We start from the raw sequence: 19,104 nt of genomic DNA, 5'->3' as shown, positions 1-19,104 counted from the left end.
CCAACTCATAGTGACCACTGAGTCAGTTCCAACTCATAGTGACCTCTGTTGGGTCTCCAAGACTGTGTAAATCTTTATGGGAGCTAAAAGCTTCATCTTTTCTCCCAAGGGAAGCCTAGTGGATTTGAACTGCTGGCCTTGCGGTTAGCAACCTAGCTCGTAATAAGACAGTGATGGTGGTAGTAATGGTGGTTATGTGCCATAGAGTCAATTCCAACTCATAGCAACCCTGCATAGCGTTTCCGAGGCTATAATTCTTTATGGGAGCAGAAAAAACTGTCTTTCTCCCGGGGAACTGCGGCCTTGAGGTTAGCAGGCCGACACAAAACCACTACACTACCAGAGCTCCTGAATGAAACAGAACTATCCTAAAGAGTTTCCAAGGCTATAAGTTTTAATGGAAGTAGACTGCCACATCTTATTAGTGGATTGAATTCCAGTACTAAGCTTTACCTCTGAGTTCTGCAGGTGTTTTCACTGTGAGGTTAAGGCTGCTGGTTATAAAACGAGATTCATCCCTGTCTTCTCCTGTATTACTTTTTACTGAGCTTCCTGACATGAACTCGTTCCTAATGCCATGAAAACGATACTAAAATGCTGATGTGTTCCTGAATTCCAGTGTAATTTCCAATCCAATGCCTATTTTTTTCTCTCCATTTCCACCCACAATAAATTTTCTAACTGGAAAACCTTACTTGTTTATTTTTCTTAGTCTGAATGAAAATCCTGTTAATAAAACTTTCTGTTCTACTTGTGGTGCAGAGTTAGTTTCAAGAGCATTCTAGAACTTCCTGACTTTTAACCCTTTGCAGCATGCATGTTATATGGTTTAAGGGATTCAAGTAGCATGTGTTTGCTCAGCCCCTGTGGGTAAGGAAAACAGATTCAATAACATCAGGGGAGAAGCTTGGAGAGAACAGGAGTGGCCAAACACTACAACTTTAACCTGCTTTCTGGGGGCCATCATTCCTGTCTACAAGCCCTTAACTGTCTGTGGGGAGGAGCCTGTAAAGTTGGAAGTAAATGAGCTGGGGGAGGGGTGGGTGCTGCAGTGAGTGGGTGTGGGTAGGGGTTGCAAGGCTGCCAGGGTTCTCTGTGTGCCGGAAGTGCAGGTTTGGCTGTGAGGAATGGAATGTTCCCTCTTGCCCTCCAAGAGCAGAAACAGCTGTGGAAGAGTTTGAAAAGAAGATTGTTAAATGAAGGGGGAGAAAAAAAAGGAAATGAAGTCCACACTAGAAATCACAACAAAACGTCTGTAATATAGTGGTTGCCATCTTTTTCGTGCTTTTAAGAGACCCTGCTTCCCATCTAGGATTTCTTTTTCATTTGGAGTAAGGATAAATTGTCTGCCCAGCCCTTTCTCCCCTAGGATACCCTCATGTGTCTCATTTTGTTTGCTTGGGAAGTGAATTTCTTATTCTGATCACCAGATTATCATTTTCTCTTTCGTCCTAGGGAGGGACCAGAGCCTGTCACTAGCTTACTGCATGAAAACTTAAAACAAATGTTAGTTTGCAACGAAGATATCTGTGAGTAGGGGATTATTGTCAGCAAATTTAACGGGAAATCTTGTTTCTAACTGGAAATTTAATCCTTCAGCCAAGTTCCCGAAAATATTTACTTTTAGAACATCTTTTTTTTTTTTTAAGTCCCTTAATGGTTTAAACTTTCAGAGTTTTAGACAAGATGAAGAGGGAACTAGACTGGGACTTGTTTTACTGATCAGATTTGATTGTGCAATTCTTTATGTGAAAGTTGACATCTTCAGTCTTACAGTCTTGTTTGGCTTTTACTGCTAGCACACTATACAGATAGAAATAATAACCTTTCCTCATTTGAAGTAGTTCAAGCTCACCAGCCTTTCCTTGGAAACCCCATACAGGGTTGCTATGGGTCGGAATCGACTCGATGGCACTTAACAACAACAACATCATACTTTCTGTACGTCTTTTTGGACAAGAAGTTAGTCCCAAAGTAGATAAAACCTCATGGAAGAGGGTAAGACAATGTTTAAGAAAGACTATCCCTCCCATTTCTTAGATGGTGGCTCTGCAGTGCCCACCCAGGGACCTTTACATTGAGTGTTATGGTGGAGAAGTGAGTGTGTGCTTGTTGTTAATATTCTTGAAGCTATTTGAATATGCACTTTGCCTCTCAGAAAAGCTCGCATGGGTAAATTTGTATTTTGCTGTATTCTCAGCATTGAAAGTACCTCAGGATTGGGGTGTGGGGGTGTGATTTTTTTTTTTTTTCCAGTGGTTACTTTTACCCAGTCTACCTCTTTGACATACTGCCTGTAGTCTGTTAAAAGGATTGTGTGAGATTGCGTAATTCTGAAAATTACAGGGATTAGCTGCTGGCCCATCTTTGTGAAAGTCTGTGCAGCATCTTTTTTTCTTTACCTATTCATGCTGGGTGGAAAAGTGTCACCACCAAGCAGAAGGAGGTGACGTGACTGTCCACAGGCAGTGTAAGATCACTGTGGACCCTATCACCACTTTTTTTTTTTTTAAAGCAGATTTCTGACACAATGCTCTAACTCTCCCTTTTCTCTGCACATCTATCTAATGATGGTTCTAATCTCTGCTGTCAGTTCTCATTCTTATCTTCTAAGTGGTAGAAACTTGGATTTTAAAGGACATCACGGTGCTGTATCACCAGATCTGGGAAGATGAGGCATCATTAGATTGGAATCAGATCCTCAGTCAGTGGATATGGGCCCTGACTGCACATTGGAATCATCTGCATGCCCAAACCTTTATCCCATGCAAACTGAATCAGAATTTCATGGAGTGGGTGTGCCTTCAAGTCTCCCTGGGTGATTCTAATGCACAGCCAGGGTTAAGAACAACTACTGTAGAGAAATCAAGGGCCTAGTCTAAAGAGCTGCCCTGGAAAGAGCCTATCATTATAAATCAAAGGCAGCTTCCACTGCCTGCTCCTGAGGCTGTGTCTTTGCATTGCTCTGCTGTGGTGTGAGTCGATGACTCACGGTCTCCATTGGGCTTTCCACGTGACCTTTATCGTATGAAGTTCAGCAAGTGCCTGTATTAGAATCTAGTCATCTGGCAGTCTGATTCAGAATGGCCAGTGCCCACAAGTGAAGCTACTATTTTAAGGTAGTCCTTTGCAGATCATCCCTCCACTGGAATCCCTGGTGAGGCAGGACCAGGAAAACTTCTGCAGTCTGCCTGGTGGGAAGTAGCAGTAGGCCTGGAAGTTGACAACCATAACTCATTTTCTGCTCTTGAGATAGCAAGGGGGAGGGGAGGGGTAATAAAAGAGTCAGGGTTGTTTTTGTGTTTTTTAAAGGCAAGGACTTTTAAGAGTTAAATTACACAACTCCCTTTTTATTTTTAAAGTGAGTGGATTCCTTGTTGCCGTTGCTGAGAAAGATAAATTGATACCACATGTTGCTTGCAGACAAAAACCTCTCTGTGTTCCAGGGGAAGCACATGCAGCTGGTGTCTGGGTTAGTGGACAGTCTCCACAAGGTAAACATGGTTTGGAAGGAGCTGAAGCAGTAGCAACAGTTAAAAAATTACCAGTTACTGCTGACTGGCACCGCTGAAATTCTTTTTAATATCTGCGATATTTTCCTGGAAGGAACCACCCTCTCACCTTTTGACCTATAAAGTATATGATACTTGGAAAAGGAGTAAGTGAACATTTGTGATGTCACTGCTTCCGTATGTGGGATCTAACAGTTGTTGAGAACTTCTTCTTTACTTGGCACTGTACTGAGAGTACTTCACACGCATAATTTCATTTGATCTTCCCAAAGATCCTAGAGGATACTTCTTATCCCTGTTTTCCAAAGGGGTCGCCAGAGCCAACATTCCAACCCAAATCTGACTGGCATCAAAGTCTGTGCTCTTTTCTTTCTGCGTCACACCGCCTTCCTCTGTTGGCCACTGTAAATTGCATGTGTGAATTATCTGGTTGGTCATATTATTGGTCGAATTCTTTCGCATTTGAGGCAGTTTCTTGCTGGCATCTAATTTGTTTGAGATCTTTCTTCAAAACTATTTGGCATATACAAGAGGCCTTCAAAAAGTTCATTGAAAAATTCCACCTTTTAATTCCAATTTTCCATGAACTTTTTTGACGCTCCCGGTGTGGCGCTGTGCGTTAAATGCGCTGGGCTGCAAAATCAGTTTGAACTGCAAGGTCACCTGCCTTTCCTTGGAAACCCTATACAGGATCACTATGAGTCGGAACTGACTTGATGGCACTTAACAACAACAACTAGTATGTAGGGACACTTTAAAATTAGCAATAAATGCATCTTGCAGTAGAAAACTCTTCAGTATAGCAAGAGAAAAATACACCAGGTTCTGATAGGGAGTCAGCTTTATGCTCATTTTTCCAAGAGGACCAAGCTAAAGGACCTCTCAGTTGTGGCCCACACGGTGCAGTCCACATGACTGACTGTGAGGTGTGTAGTCCAGCATGTCACCTCCACATGCACCTATGTACAGGCCTTACTGAAGGATTATACCACTAACGACAGCTACAACCAAAAAGGACACAGGCTTGCCATCTCTGTTACTAATTAACTAACACATTATGGGTTTCTGCCCTGGCTCAGGGCTGGCTCCAGTGGCTTCCTTATGTGAAAGAAGAGATTTACATAAAAAGGAGATGAAGAGGATTCTTACCGATGCTCAAGCTTGAAGAAAAGTAGTCTATTTGCTATGGAAGCTAAAATTTCTTCCCACAAATGTTTATGCTCATGTAAGTCATCAGAATCTTGATTTCTTAGCGGTGGATTTAAATAAGCAGAGCAATCCACATGGCTTTGCCTTGGAGTCCTAGTAGCATCTTGGCTCTTTAGTAAGTACGTTTGATGACAGAATGCCTGGTCTCTAGGTATAGGAGCCCTGGTTGGTAATACTTTCCTATTGCCATGAACTAAAGGAAGGCACACCCTGAGTTCTTTGGCCAGTTAACGTTGTTGTTGTTGTTGTTGTTGTTGTTGTTGTTGTTGTTGTTGTTATGGGCTGCTGAGTCAGTTCCAACCCATAGTGGCCATGTACAGGGTTTCCAAGGAGCCGCTGATGAGCTTGAACTGCCTATAAGTACCAACACGTTGTACCAAACTACTGTAAGACCATAGGAATTTGGACTATTCGGAAGATGATATATACACTAGTGGGGAAACACAGAATATTTGTAATGGTAGTTTTATAGCTTAAAGTATGCACAATATATTGAAAACTAATTCACAAAGCCTAATGATTTGTAAATCATAAGCAGTCCGTAGATAACTAGTACTTCTTTGCTTCTGAGATTGAGGTGAGGAAGGGGGGGATGTCTTACAAACTTTGACTAGTACATCTCTCCAGAAATCATATCATTAACCTTAGTTATCTAGGTGGTGTGGGAAAACATTGCAACATGGATGTTTTTTGACCCTGGCATTTACATACCTTTCCTGCTTTACTATGATTGTGGTGTGATGGTTGTTAAGTGCTGTCAAGTCAGTTCCGAATCATAGTGACCGTATATGGGTTTCCAAGGAGTGGCTGGTGCGTTTGAACTGCCAACCTTGTGTATAAAACCAACCTTGCAGTCTAGTGCTTTATCCCACAGCACCCCCCAGGACTCTTGACTCTCAGGCTAGCTAACAGGATATGTGTAATGCTGAGATGATCATCTGACTCAAGATATGCTCTGAAATGAGTTGACTTGTTTCAGGTGTGCTCTTCTGAAAGATAGGCTTTCTTTTAAAAATTCTATTTAAAAATTATTTTAGGAAAGACTCATGAAATTACTCCCCTTAACTACTTTTTAAAATACAATCAGAGTTATAAGACTGCTTTTGAATCTCTGTCATCTCACATTCCTATTGATGTTATTTAATGTTTTTCTTTAAATGTTAGCACACATAGTTTAAATGGTTTACTTCTAAATAATTTGATGACATACCTGTGAAGCGTAGTGGAAAGCATTGAGTTAGAGTCGGGAAACCCAATTTCAGTTTGTTGCTATAGACTAGTTTATAAGCTAGCTGTGTGAATTTGTATAAGTTATTTCATGTCTCAGCCTGAGCCTTTATGTACAAAATGAAGACACTGATATGCCAACTTTTAAAGACTTTTATGAGGCAGTTAATCTAAAGCTTAGGTTTAATAATTGGCAACTCTATGATCAGGCAAGCCCTATTTCTTCACCCTTGTCTTTAGGGACCTGGTTTAGTAGGCGGTCTCCACTGTCCTCCATTCTGGAATTCGGGTCCTATAGATGTATGTATTCTAACCCATTTACTACATGCCTGCACAGAAGCTTTAACATCTCTATCCAAGTTTTAATCAACTGTAGTTTACAACTGAGTAAATTATACATATGCATTACTGGGTTTGTTGTTGTTCTTGTTAAGTGCCGTCGAGTCAGTTCCAACTCATCGCAACCCTTTATAGGGTTTCCGAGGAGTGGCTGATGAGCTTGGACCACTGACATTATGGTTCAAACCGACCTTGCAGTCCAGCGCATTAACCTGCAGCGCCATACCAGGGCTCTATGACTGGATTTAGAGTTAAAATAATAGATTTGTTGTTATTGTTAAATACCGTCAAGTTGGTTCCAACTCATAGCTTCCTAAATGTTTTTTAAAGTGGGAGCATACATAAATACGTGTGGCTGGGTTGTGTTTTGTTAATTCCGGGTCTGATTGTGAACTTTCCAGAATGCAAAGCAAAGGTGGGATGTGGGGGGTTGGAGCTAGTGGTATCGTGCCCACGTTCCCCCCAATGTAAGGACCTCCCTACGTTTTACCAAGAAGCATAAGTTTATATTTTTATTTCATGTTATTAATCACCTAAGTATTCAATCATGGAGCTACCTTACACATTCCTATTTAATGGACCCTACAGAGTGTGTTTTAAGATCATTGTTGTTGTTGTTGTTGTTAGGTGCCATCAAGTCGGTATCGACTCATAATGACCCTATGCACAACAGAATGAAACACTGCCCAATCCTAGGCCAACCTCACAATCGTTGCCACACTTGAGCCCACTGATGCTGCCACTTTGCCAATCCATCTTGCTGGGGGTCTTCCTCTTTTTCCGTGACCCTCCACCTTACCAAACATGATATCCTTCTCCTGACAATATGTCCAAAGTATGAGAGACAAAGTTTGGCCATCCTGGCCTCCAAGGCACTTTCAATATTCTCCTCCAACACCGTAACTCAAAAGCATCAATTCTTCTATGTTCTTCCTTATTCATTCTCCAGCTTTTGCATGCATATGAGATTACTGAAAATACCATGGCTTGGGTCAGGCACACCTTAGTCCTCAAGCTGACATCTTTGTTCTTCATTTAAGAGCATACTTCATACTTATTTCAGAGAGAAAGTGTTTTTACTTTTTAAAGAAATGCAATTTCTGAACCATTAATAGAGATGCCATTATTCTTTTAGAAACCATAAGAGTAAAAGGGAAACAGAATATGTAGTCTCCTGGGCAACATTTGTTTCATCAGATACTCAGCATGTTGCCTGCTTTCTTCTCTCAAATAGGTCTTTATTGCAGTCGTAGAAATGCCAGGATGCCGACTGATGACCCTTGGTTGCTAATGCTCATTACCCAGCCTGAACTGCAGCTGCAGTACCTTCTTGCCTGGCAACATGCATGGGAAACACTTTTTAAGTATTTTGGGTTATTTACTTATAGTAAAATCCTGCTGACTTTCTGTTTTAAAAACATTCTGGTAGAACACATGTATTTGTATCTTCTATATAAATACAGTTGGTGATTGCCAATTAAAAAAAATGATAACTTTTAAAATTGCTTATATTTAATATGCAGCACCAGGCGATACTCTTTTATCTTTAGCTTGCAAATAAAATCTCACCTGGCCTGCAGGTGCTATCTCAGAGGTAGAGAATACCATCAACTCCTCTCTTAGTGCATATGAGGCATTTTTAAAATTAGGATGAGCCAGCAGCAGGCTGTGAGCCCTTTCCACCATGGACTCTATAGTAGCCGTAATAATGCCTGAATTGGTATATGTTATTGTCTGTCATCCCTGTCAGGGAGGGATGGTCTGGGCATTATGACTATAATGAAGTTGATTTCCTTAAGGCCACATGGTGACCAGTGGCAGAGATAGACCCAAATCTGGGTCATTCCTGTCAACTGGGTTTATCTAACATGTCAGTAGGAGAATTCCTGTAGGTTGGGCATAGTCATTAGTGGTTTGAAGGTATTCCTGGTGTGGCCCTGCAGAATGATGTGCTGGACGTAAGGTCAGTAGTTCAAACCCACCAGCCACTCCTCAGAAACCCTATATGGGGTTTCTATGGGTTGGAACCGACTCGACAGACTTAACAACAACAACAACATACCTAGGTCACAAAGGAACAGAAGCAATTCAGTGACAACTGAATGAGAGCAACTTTTTATTTTAAATGAACATTTAGGATTATTTTAGATTTACAGATAAGTTGCAGACAGAGTAGCAGACGTATATTCTCCATATCAAGTTTCTGCTATGACATGGTGCATTTGTCACAGATAATGAACCAATATTGATACAGTATTTCTATTAGCTAAATAAAGTCCATACTTTATCCAGAGTTTCTTTATTTTTACTTAATGCCCCTTTTCTATTCTAGGATCCCACATTACACTTAATCATTATGCCTCCTTTAGACTCCTCTTAGCTGCAGTAGTTCCTCAGACCTTCTTAGTTTTTAAAAACCATGAACAGTTTTGAAGAGTTCTGGACAGGCATCTTGTAGAATGTTCCTTCGTTGAAATTTGTCTGGTGTTTTTCTTGTGATAAGACTGAATCCATCTTTACCATGTTTTTTCTTATGCCTGCCAGATATTATGCGCTAAGTTGTGAGATTGTGGCAAGATGTGATGATGACATAACAAGGTTAGGTAGAAATTCACACCAGTTCTGAGTTCTTAAAAGTGGTTTGAAAGGAGTAGAGGCTGCCTCAGTATTATTGGAACAGGGAACCATAGGAAAGTCAAATATAGCCCCTCAGGTGATTAATTACCCTTAGAGACTCATGGAGATTTGTTGCAAAGTGCAAGATACGGGCTGGAATAGTAATAAATTACAAGTACAAACATCAGTACAGGAAATAAAATTACAGAAAGGGCACCGAAACCTAGGAATTTAGGGAAAACAGAGATAAAAACAATGGTGATGAGCTCATGCGGTCCCAGCACCGCCTGGATACGAAACCATCTCTTAGACAGGAAACCTGTCCCTTAATCTGTTGTCATTTAATGCCAAGAAGGGCTGTGTAGGTGCTGTCGTTTTACTTTTTTTAAACCTTTGAAATTGAGGGTGTTTTTAATAAATTGAGAAGTCTCGTTTAACCATATCATTTAGGTGCTCAGTTTTGGACCATCCTGGCTGATATCCTACCTTTTCTCTACTTTTTCTACAGAACTCTATCCGACACAACCTGTCACTGCACAGTCGCTTCATGCGGGTCCAGAATGAGGGAACCGGAAAGAGTTCTTGGTGGATCATCAACCCTGATGGGGGCAAGAGCGGAAAGGCACCCCGGCGGCGAGCAGTCTCCATGGACAACAGCAACAAGTACACCAAGAGCCGTGGCCGTGCAGCCAAGAAGAAGGCAGCCCTGCAGACAGCCCCAGAGTCAGCAGATGACAGCCCCTCCCAGCTCTCCAAGTGGCCCGGGAGCCCCACTTCACGCAGCAGTGATGAACTAGATGCATGGACGGACTTCCGCTCACGCACCAATTCCAATGCCAGCACGGTCAGTGGCCGCCTGTCGCCCATCCTGGCAAGCACAGAGCTGGATGACGTCCAGGATGATGACGCTCCTCTCTCCCCCATGCTGTACAGCAGTTCAGCCAGCCTTTCACCCTCCGTAAGCAAGCCGTGCACTGTGGAGCTGCCACGGCTGACTGACATGGCGGGCACCATGAATCTGAATGACGGCCTGGCTGACAACCTCATGGACGACCTGCTGGACAACATCACGCTCCCGTCTTCCCAGCCATCACCCAACGGGGGGCTCATGCAGCCGAGCTCCAGCTTTCCGTACACCACCAAGGGCTCTGGCCTGGGTTCTCCAACCAGTTCCTTTAACAGCACGGTGTTTGGACCTTCATCTCTGAATTCCCTGCGCCAGTCTCCCATGCAAACCATCCAAGAGAACAAGCCAGCCACTTTTTCTTCCATGTCACACTATGGCAACCAGACACTTCAGGATCTACTCACTTCGGACTCACTCAGCCACAGCGATGTCATGATGACCCAGTCGGACCCCTTGATGTCTCAGGCCAGCACTGCTGTGTCTGCCCAGAACTCGCGCCGGAATGTGATGCTTCGAAGTGACCCAATGATGTCCTTTGCCGCCCAGCCCAACCAGGGGAGTTTGGTTAATCAGAACTTGCTCCACCACCAGCACCAAACCCAGAGCGCTCTTGGTGGCAGCCGTGCCTTGTCAAATTCTGTCAGCCACATGGGCTTGAGTGACTCCAGCAGCCTTGGGTCAGCCAAACACCAGCAGCAGTCTCCTGTCAGCCAGTCTATGCAAACCCTCTCGGACTCTCTCTCAGGCTCCTCCTTGTACTCCACTAGTGCAAACCTTCCCGTTATGGGCCATGAGAAATTCCCCAGCGATTTGGACCTGGACATGTTCAACGGGAGCTTGGAATGTGACATGGAGTCCATTATCCGTAGTGAACTCATGGATGCTGATGGGTTGGATTTTAACTTTGATTCCCTCATCTCCACACAGAATGTTGTTGGTTTGAACGTGGGGAACTTCACTGGTGCTAAGCAAGCCTCATCTCAGAGCTGGGTGCCAGGCTGAAGGATCACCGAGGAAAGGGGAAGTGGGCAAAGCAGGTCAGTGCCCAAACTCTATGGCATAATAAGAGCAGAGTGGGGATGGTGTTGGGAGCATTGTGTGTGGCGATTGAGGAGTGGGCATTATTTTCAGAAAGGTCATGGAAATTTTTCATTATCTTTTAATACCACTTTCCACAAACTTTTGAGGCTCCTACCCACCCACCCCTGTATTTACAGTATTTTAAAATGTATGCTGGAGTCCTGATGTGACGCTGTAGAATAAGCACTGGACTGCAAGGTCGGTTTGAACTGCAGGTCGGGTTCAAATTCACCAGCTGCTCCTCGGAAATTCTTGACAGGGTTGTTATGAGTTGGAACCGACCTGATGGCACTTAACAACAACACACTTTTTCCACATTGAGAAGATGAGAACCCAGTGGTGCACAGTAACATGACTCCCAATTAGTTCATTACAAAGTTTTCCGTGCAAAGCAAATAGGGCTACCAGGTACCCCTCCCCACAGGAAATTTCTGCCAGTAAAGAGAACACACTTGCACACAGTCAGAGATCTTAGTTCACAGGGTTGTTGTAAGAATCTAAAGTATGTGAAAGTCCTGTGTAAAACTGCAGAGAGCTGAAGTATGCACAGTATCATGCGGGAAACATGCTGACCTGACATATGAACAAACAGGGAGCCCAGAGAGGTTACATCTTTGGCCCAAGGTCACACAGCTGGGCTCAGAATCCATATTTCGTGAAGAGCTTGAAAGAATCATAACGGTTCTTCCAAATTTTCTCAAGATGGCCCTGAGACTTTTCTCCTTAAGAACTAAGATAAACATTGGGGTTTTCTTTTAAGAGATTTGTTCCTGCCAGGTATCCTCCCCTCTGTGCCCTAAGGAGCCCTGGTGGCCTGCGAGCTAGGTGTTGGGCTGCTAACCACCAGCTATGCCACAGGAACAAGATGAACTCTGTTTAGGGTCTCTGTGAGTCAGAATGAACTCAATGGCATGGGTGGGTTTGGGTTCTGTGCCATCGTTTTGTTTGTTTGTTTTGTTTTGTTTTTTTAAATCCCTGTAGGGTCCTTTCACCCTTCTCTAAATGGTGTAAAAGAGAAATGGAATTCAAAGTAAAAAACTTGAGACTTGTTTAGCCCTCTGGTGTGATGCAGTGGGCTAATGTGTCAGACTGCAAAGTCATTTGAACTGCAAGGTCAGTGGTTCAAGCTCACCATCTGTTCCTTGGAAACCCTATACAGGGTCGCAATGGGTCAGAATAGACTCAACGGCACTTAACAACAACCACAGTGAAAGAATTACAAGGATCTACTGTGGCATCCTCACTCCAGTCCAGGGTTTTGTAGAGAGGGGAGTGTTGAGAAGGTTGTAATGCTAATTCTTCTCAACTTTCCCAGTCCCTAATAGAACTCAGATATCTGTTTTCAGTCACTGAATAGCTCTTGAGATGGTAAAAAGACCCATGGTGGTGGTTATGTGCTGTGGAGTCTGTTATGACTCATAACGACTGTTCAGAACCACTGGTAGTTTCGAACTGCTGATCATGAGATTAGTAGCCCAACTCGTAACCACTGTAATACCAGAGCTCCTTAAAAAGACCCAATAATACAAGTTAAATATGATGATAATACTTTCATGTCATACCAGGGCTACTGAAAACTTGAGAAATTTAGATATTTGGTTTTTAAAAGAATAAATGGTTTGTCTTCCCTTATTACAGGCATGTGACTATAGCTTCAAGTGGGTTTTCATTTTGGTATAGTTTTAAGGAGGCCACTTTCAAGTTCATGGGAAAGAATGAGTTTATAAGAAAATCTACTGTCAGTTATTTGTCTGATATCTCAAGTGCTGGCTTCTCTTTTAGTCTAATAGACCAATTTATTTTTATTTTTTTTTAGTTCTGGTAGCACAGTGGTTACGAATTAGGCTGCTAACCTCAAGGTCAGCAGTTTGAAACTACCAGCTGTTCCGCGGGAGAAAGATGAGGCTTTCTGTTCCCGTAAAGATTTACAGCCTCGGAAACCCTGTACAGAGTCTCTATGAGTCGTAACTGACTCCCCGTCACATAACCACCAACTACCTCCATAATTCTAAAAGATTGTGCAATAATCTTAAGGGAGATTTAAATACTTAGGTTTTGTAAATTATTTATTTGATGAATTATTATTTTGACAATAATAAAGAACTACTTTTGGGATAATGTTTTTCATTATTAAGCCCTAATAAATTCCTGCTGTGGCACTGTAGGATAAGTACTGGATTTCTAAATGTAAGGTCAATGGTGCCAACCCACCAATCCACTCCTTGGAAACCCTATGGCAGGGTTCCTGTAGTCAGGACCTTCTCGATGGCACTTAATAATAACAGTGGATCCTTAGGGTTATTTAGTCACTTTTTCCTCAGAACATTTTAGGAGTGGTTGTTTTGAGAAGATATTTCTTCAATTAAAAATGAAAAGTCACCCAATTTCACTAAAAGTAAGGTATGCCAACAGAGCAAGAGAAGAAAATTTCTAAGATGTATGGGGGCGTTTTGAGGAAATCTGGTTTCTAGGTCTAGAATATCCATTTTACCTTGGAATGTTCCCCCAAACCAGTCAAGAGTACATATGGCCTAAAGTATATGCTTTCTGAAACCCATAAAACAGACCTATGGTAAGTATCTTAGACCCCAGAGTTGCTCTATAATGACTGTGGCTTGTTTTATTGAGTATTTTGGTTTTTTTTTCTTTTAACCAGTTGTCATATTTTTCCAAACTAACTTCTGGCTTGCTAACTGGAAGTCTTGTGACCCTAAATCGGAGCCTTCCAGTTGACAGTCTTGTTAGAGAACTATGGGGAGATCCTTCCATGGAGAACTGGGTGTTTTTAGCAGGTCATTCATTTTAGGTCATGTGTGAAATCCTTTGACTTATGGGTCAATCTGGAAAAGAAAAAAAACATCACATTACTTTCGGTGAGTGCCAGCTGCCTTGGTGTGAAAGGCACTGTCACCTTTTAGGCAGTCTTAAAGTTGGTGCAAGGAGCCCTGGTAGTGTAGTGGGTTACAAATTGCCCTTTAACCTCAAGATCAGCAGTTTGAAACTACCAGCCACTCTGCTGGAGAACAATGAAGCTTTCTATTCCTGTAAAGATTTACAGCCTTGGAAACCCTATACAGGGTCACCGTGTATTGAAACCGACTCCACAGCATACAACCACTACCACCGAAGTTGGTGAACATATTTGTAAATCAGCAGCCAAGATGCCTGCTAGCTAGTGTGACAGCTGCAAGGCCATGCCTCCATTGAATCCGTGGTGGCATAGTAGATTAAGAGTTAGGCTGCTAACCACAAAGTCAGTGGTTCAAATCTAACAGCTGTTTCGCAGAAGAAAGATGAGGCTATCTGCTCCTTACAGTCTTGGACAGCCCTATATAAGGTCATTATGACTCATAATCAACTCAATGGCAGTGGGGTTTTTTGTTATTGTTTGTGTAATAGAGTCACTGTGAGTCAGAACTGACTCAGTGGCAATCAGTTGTGGTGTGTTGTTATTGTTTCATAAAGACCCTAGGTAGTGTATGATTTGTTGACTGTAAAACTGATGATCTGCCCTGTAAACTTTCACTCAATTCACAATAAAATCATTTAAAAAAAAAAGACCCTAGGTGGCACAGTGGTTAAGTGCTTGGCTGCTAACTGAAAAGTCGAGGTTCAAACCACCAGTTGCTCTGCAGGAGAAAGATGTGGCCAAGTGTGTCTGCTTCCATAAAGATGACAGCCTTCAGAACCCTACAGGGAAGTTCTGCTCTGTCTTATAGAGTCTTTGTGGGTTGGAATTGACTAGGCAACAACAGGTTTAAGTTTGGCATGTGTCTCCTGAGGAAAAGCAGCAGTAGCTTCGCTGAAGTTTTTATGTCTAAAGATGCCTAGATTCACAAGCTCTTTCATTCAGCTTTATCTTTTCAAATTTGCAGACCTTATTAGGGAGTCTTTGGCTTTATGTTTAAACTACTTTATGATAAGGATTGGAAAGCAACAAACAGGAAAAGCCCAGATGAAGAGGCTTTTCCTGTTTCTACTACTGGCTACATGTCTGATTTCAGAGTTGTCACTGATGAATCCTTTGGAATCTCTGGTTCCTCATCTGTCAGATGAGAGCAGAATAATATAAAGTTCCCTACTATGTATAAGGAGCTCTGGTTACAAATCAGGCTGCGAACCAACCGCAAGGTCAGCAGTTCGAAACTACCTGCTGTTCCATGGGAGAAAGATGAGGCTTTCTGCTCCCATAAAGATTTACAGCCTCGGAAACCCTGTACAGGGTCACTATGAGTTGGAACCGACTCCACGGCACATAACAACAACAACAACTATGTATAATTTCAGATCTGAAACCTGACATTGTGCCAGTGAAGTGACCCTCATAAGGTGATAGGTGATATGGTATCATAAAGACATAGTGCCATACAGGCATGGAAACAGACGACTCCAGTATGGGAGGCCATTTTGAAGGCTGTGATTTGTTATATCTTTAAATATTAGTGTTGGGGCAAAGCTTCTCACCAGATATAGGCAGTGCAGTCGTTTTATATCATGTCAATTCTTGGTGTGCTCTTCCCAGACCCTGTTTATAAATCATTTGCAGGGCCCCTCTGCCCAGGCTACGCGGGGAGAACTGAGTGGCTACCTCTTCTCTCAGTCTCTCATTTATGAATGTCTTTCTTGAAGGTCTCTTTTGGCCATGGAGCTTATGTGGAGCATAAGTAAATGGGGTGAAAATCACCAGAATTACTATAGGTGCTTATAAACACTCAACTACCTACCATTAAACACTTCTTTTTATAGTGCCAGTAGTGTGCAGTAGTCATCAGCTTATAAATAACATTTTATACAAGTGGAGTCTTATTGCTGAGACCACCTGTGCATCTTACAGGCTTACCTTTCTTACGGAGGTGGAGAAGGGGCTTATCAGAATCCACTTCTGTTCCCTTACCACAAGTGTGTACCAGAGGGCATGCTTGGCCTTGAGTCAGGTGGAAGGGTGTTTGTTTCTTGTTCCCAATTTTAAGATGGTGATTCCCGCTTTTCAAGAAATATCATCCATTCTTTTAGTTTCAGAACATTTGTTTTTCCCATCTTCCAAATTATTTTGACATTTAAAGTTCCAAAAACTAAAGTGAATTAAAAATTGGCTTTGCAAATTAATGACACTTAAATATAAAGATATTTAAGAGCATCACAGTTCAATGTTTGTCAAAATGTTTCACAGAATAGTAAAACCTCAAGATATTCTTGGGTATTAAGTGGAAAATGGCCAAGAAAACTTAGGAAATGCCGCACTAAACAGAGTGCCACTAGGGTTATTTACAGCATGACTTTTCAGAGCCTTAAAAGTTAACATACATTATGAACCTTCTAGGGTAGGATAAGAGTCCTAGTGTGGCACTGTAGGATAAGATAGGTTTGAACTGCAAGGTTGGTGGTTCAAACTCACCAGCTGCTATACAGGGTGGCCATGAGTCAGAACTAGCTTGACAGCACTTAACAACAACAGGAATAGGCTGAGTTTATTTGCCATTTTGAACCATTTCGCTTTTCTTCAAGAAATGGTAGGCCCAGTGTTCTAAGGAATTTTCTTTAAGAAATCTTGCCTTAGAGTGTCACTAAAAGAGGTCAGCAACTAAGAGTATGACCCTGTGAGGGTCATGGATTCTTCACCCTTTTGTTGTTGAGTTTTTTATATGCCCTTTCATGTATCAAACATTTCTCAGCTCACTCAGAGGATCAAACTGCCTGGCAAAGGCATGAGTCTTACACTGGAGGAAGTGCTACAGAAAAGCATAAATTCATTCAGCAGAATTAATTTACTGAATACCTGTGATGTGCTAAACACAAGGGATGTTAGTTGTTGCCATCGAGTCAGTTCTGACTCACATCGACACAAGGGGAATCGTGGATAAAATACTTTCTCCTTCAAAGAATGCATAGCCTGGTAGGGAAGGTGGTGACAGCTTGGTGGTGACCAGTTGTCATAAAGACCACCTTACATGCAAGGTTGTAGTAGTATAGAACGCATAGGTGTGTGGCACCCTTAACATGTCAGATTTACTGGGACCCATCTACTTTCAAGTGTCCTATCATCAAATGTTCTTTTCCATATATGTCCATATAAAGGCTAAAAATACAGGTCCTCCTCTTTCAAGCACTTCGTACTAAGAAGGGTAGAGTTCAGACTGAATCCAGACACGGATATCTGTAAAAAGGCCTCTTAGACCACTTGCTTCAGTTGGCATTTGATTTCTAGAGTTTGCTCTTCAATGTTGGACACAACTAGCCACCCACTTCAGCATACTGCCCCTGGGGCTCTACTCTGAGGAGCACTGAGGATGAAACAAAGCCCTGGATGCAGCCCACTCCAAATTACGTAACATCCGTGTGGCATGACAGAGGAATTATGGGATCTGTAGCAGAATGCTGCCATTGTCATGGCAGTATGTCATGGAGTCAAATCACTTGTCCCTCTAAGCTTCAGATTGCTTATCTGTAAAATGGGGTTAAAATTAAATTTTACCTCACAGAGCTCTTGTAAGGACTAGCTAGCTCTGATAAGGCCTAATACCCATGGCAACTTTATTTAAAGATATTTAATGTTCATTGTGATTTTAAATGGCTCAAGAGATTAGAGTAAATTAAATTGGTAATACAAAATACAGGAAGTCGGCAAGCCAATCTTACACTCTTGGCAGTGACTACTTTCTTCAAAAAACTAGAATCAATGAGGTGTCTTTTCATTTAAAAAGTATAGTAATTGCCTGTTGTGTGAAACCTTTGATTTCTGGAGTTTATGTTATCGAAAGTTCTGCCTGCCAGTTTTAGGGTGCCCATCAAGAGAGGGCTGTTTTTCACACTAACTAAGGTAACCTGCCACAACTGTGAGGAAATTATTATGTAGTAGTCTGGTAGCGTGACAAAAGAACCAATAGATCTGTTTTGGAAGACGTGCTGCCAGAGTGCTCCTTAGAGGCCAAGATGGCCAAACTTCGTCTCTCATACTTTGGACATATTGTCAGGAGGGAATAGTCACTGGAGGAGGATATCATGCTTGTTAAGATGGAGGGTCAGAGAAAAAGAGGAAGACCCCCCAGCGAGATGGATTGGCCAGGTGACATCATTGATGGACTCAAGTGTGGCAACAGTAGTGAGGTTGAGCCAGGATCGGACATTGTTTCGTTCTGCTATGCATAGGGTCGCTATGACTCGGTGCCGACTCGATGGCACCTAAAAACTCTGGTAGTGTAGTAGTTATGAGTCAGGCTGTGAACTGCAAGTAGTTCAAAACTACCAGCTGGTTCCATAAGAGAAAGATGAGGCTTTCTGTTCCCGTAAAGATTTACAACTTCGGAAACGCTGTACAGGGTCTCTATGAGTCGGAACCGACTCCACAGAACATAACCGACCAACCAACCCAAAGTGTCCCGTTGACATCTTTAAAGGATGGCCTGAGCAAGATGTGACACACTACTTCCATAAAGTTGGTGGTGGTTGTTAAGTGCTTTTGAGTCGGTTCTGACTGCATCTCTGTCTAGTTTCCGAGGAGTGGCTGGTGAGTTTGAACCACTGACCTAGTGAGTCCTAGTGTGGTGCTGTAGGATAAGCATTGGACTGCTAACCTCAAGGTCAGCAGTTCAAACCCACCAGCTGCTCCTTGGAAACCCTACCTAGGGTTGCTATGAGTCTGAACCAACTCCGTGACACTTAAAACAACCACGTGGCCTAGTAACTACAGCAGGTGCTGGGAGGAAAGCTTCTCCCTAACCTTCTTAACTACCTCAGAGCCTCCTGATGCTGGAGGGAGCCGGGTAATCTAATCCTCCTCCTCCCAGTGTCAGGCCATCTCTCCTAGAGCTTCCTGCTTAGCAGAAAGACTGCCACATAATAATATGCTTCTGGTACTGGCTTAGTTAGCCTGGAGCCTCCCAGGAGCAGGTGGGTTCTCCCATTACTGGCTAAGGTTACACAGTTTTAGCTTGTTGTACTCCTGTGTTCGCTTCCAACTCTTAAACTTGCTGAAAACCCAGAGAAAATGGCTGTTGTTCTCCAGAAAATGTCCTCCTAAAGAGCCTGATTTAGAGTTAGAAAACCAAAAGGGAAGAACACGGTCAGTATTTCTCAAGCTGGGGGAACTGAAGAAAAAATTCAACCCTCGACTTTCGTTATTGAAAGATTCGCTGGGCAAATTATTGAATGATGCCGAATGCATCAAGAAAAGATGGAAGGAATACACAGAGTCATTGTACCAAAAGGAAATGGTTA

The 19,104-nt window shown here is 42.5% G+C and overlaps 1 protein-coding gene across 1 annotated transcript in view; it reads left to right on the top strand.

Moving 5' to 3' along the window:
• FOXO3 (forkhead box O3) overlaps positions 1 to 19,104 on the top strand; it is a 144,952-nt gene that overhangs the window by 116,916 nt on the left and 8,932 nt on the right. The window contains exon 3 of the mRNA XM_006839947.1: positions 9,412 to 10,847. Coding sequence (XP_006840010.1) covers positions 9,412 to 10,812 — 1,401 coding nt within the window. The 3' untranslated portion in view covers positions 10,813 to 10,847. The remainder of the gene's footprint in view (positions 1 to 9,411; positions 10,848 to 19,104) is intronic.

The sequence above is a fragment of the Chrysochloris asiatica genome, unplaced genomic scaffold, assembly GCF_000296735.1.
Source record: "Chrysochloris asiatica unplaced genomic scaffold, ChrAsi1.0 scaffold00027, whole genome shotgun sequence".
NCBI classification, from domain to species: Eukaryota; Metazoa; Chordata; class Mammalia; order Afrosoricida; family Chrysochloridae; genus Chrysochloris; species Chrysochloris asiatica.
The sequence above is the reverse complement of the archived record's forward strand: the minus strand, read 5'-3'. Positions and strand labels throughout refer to the sequence as shown.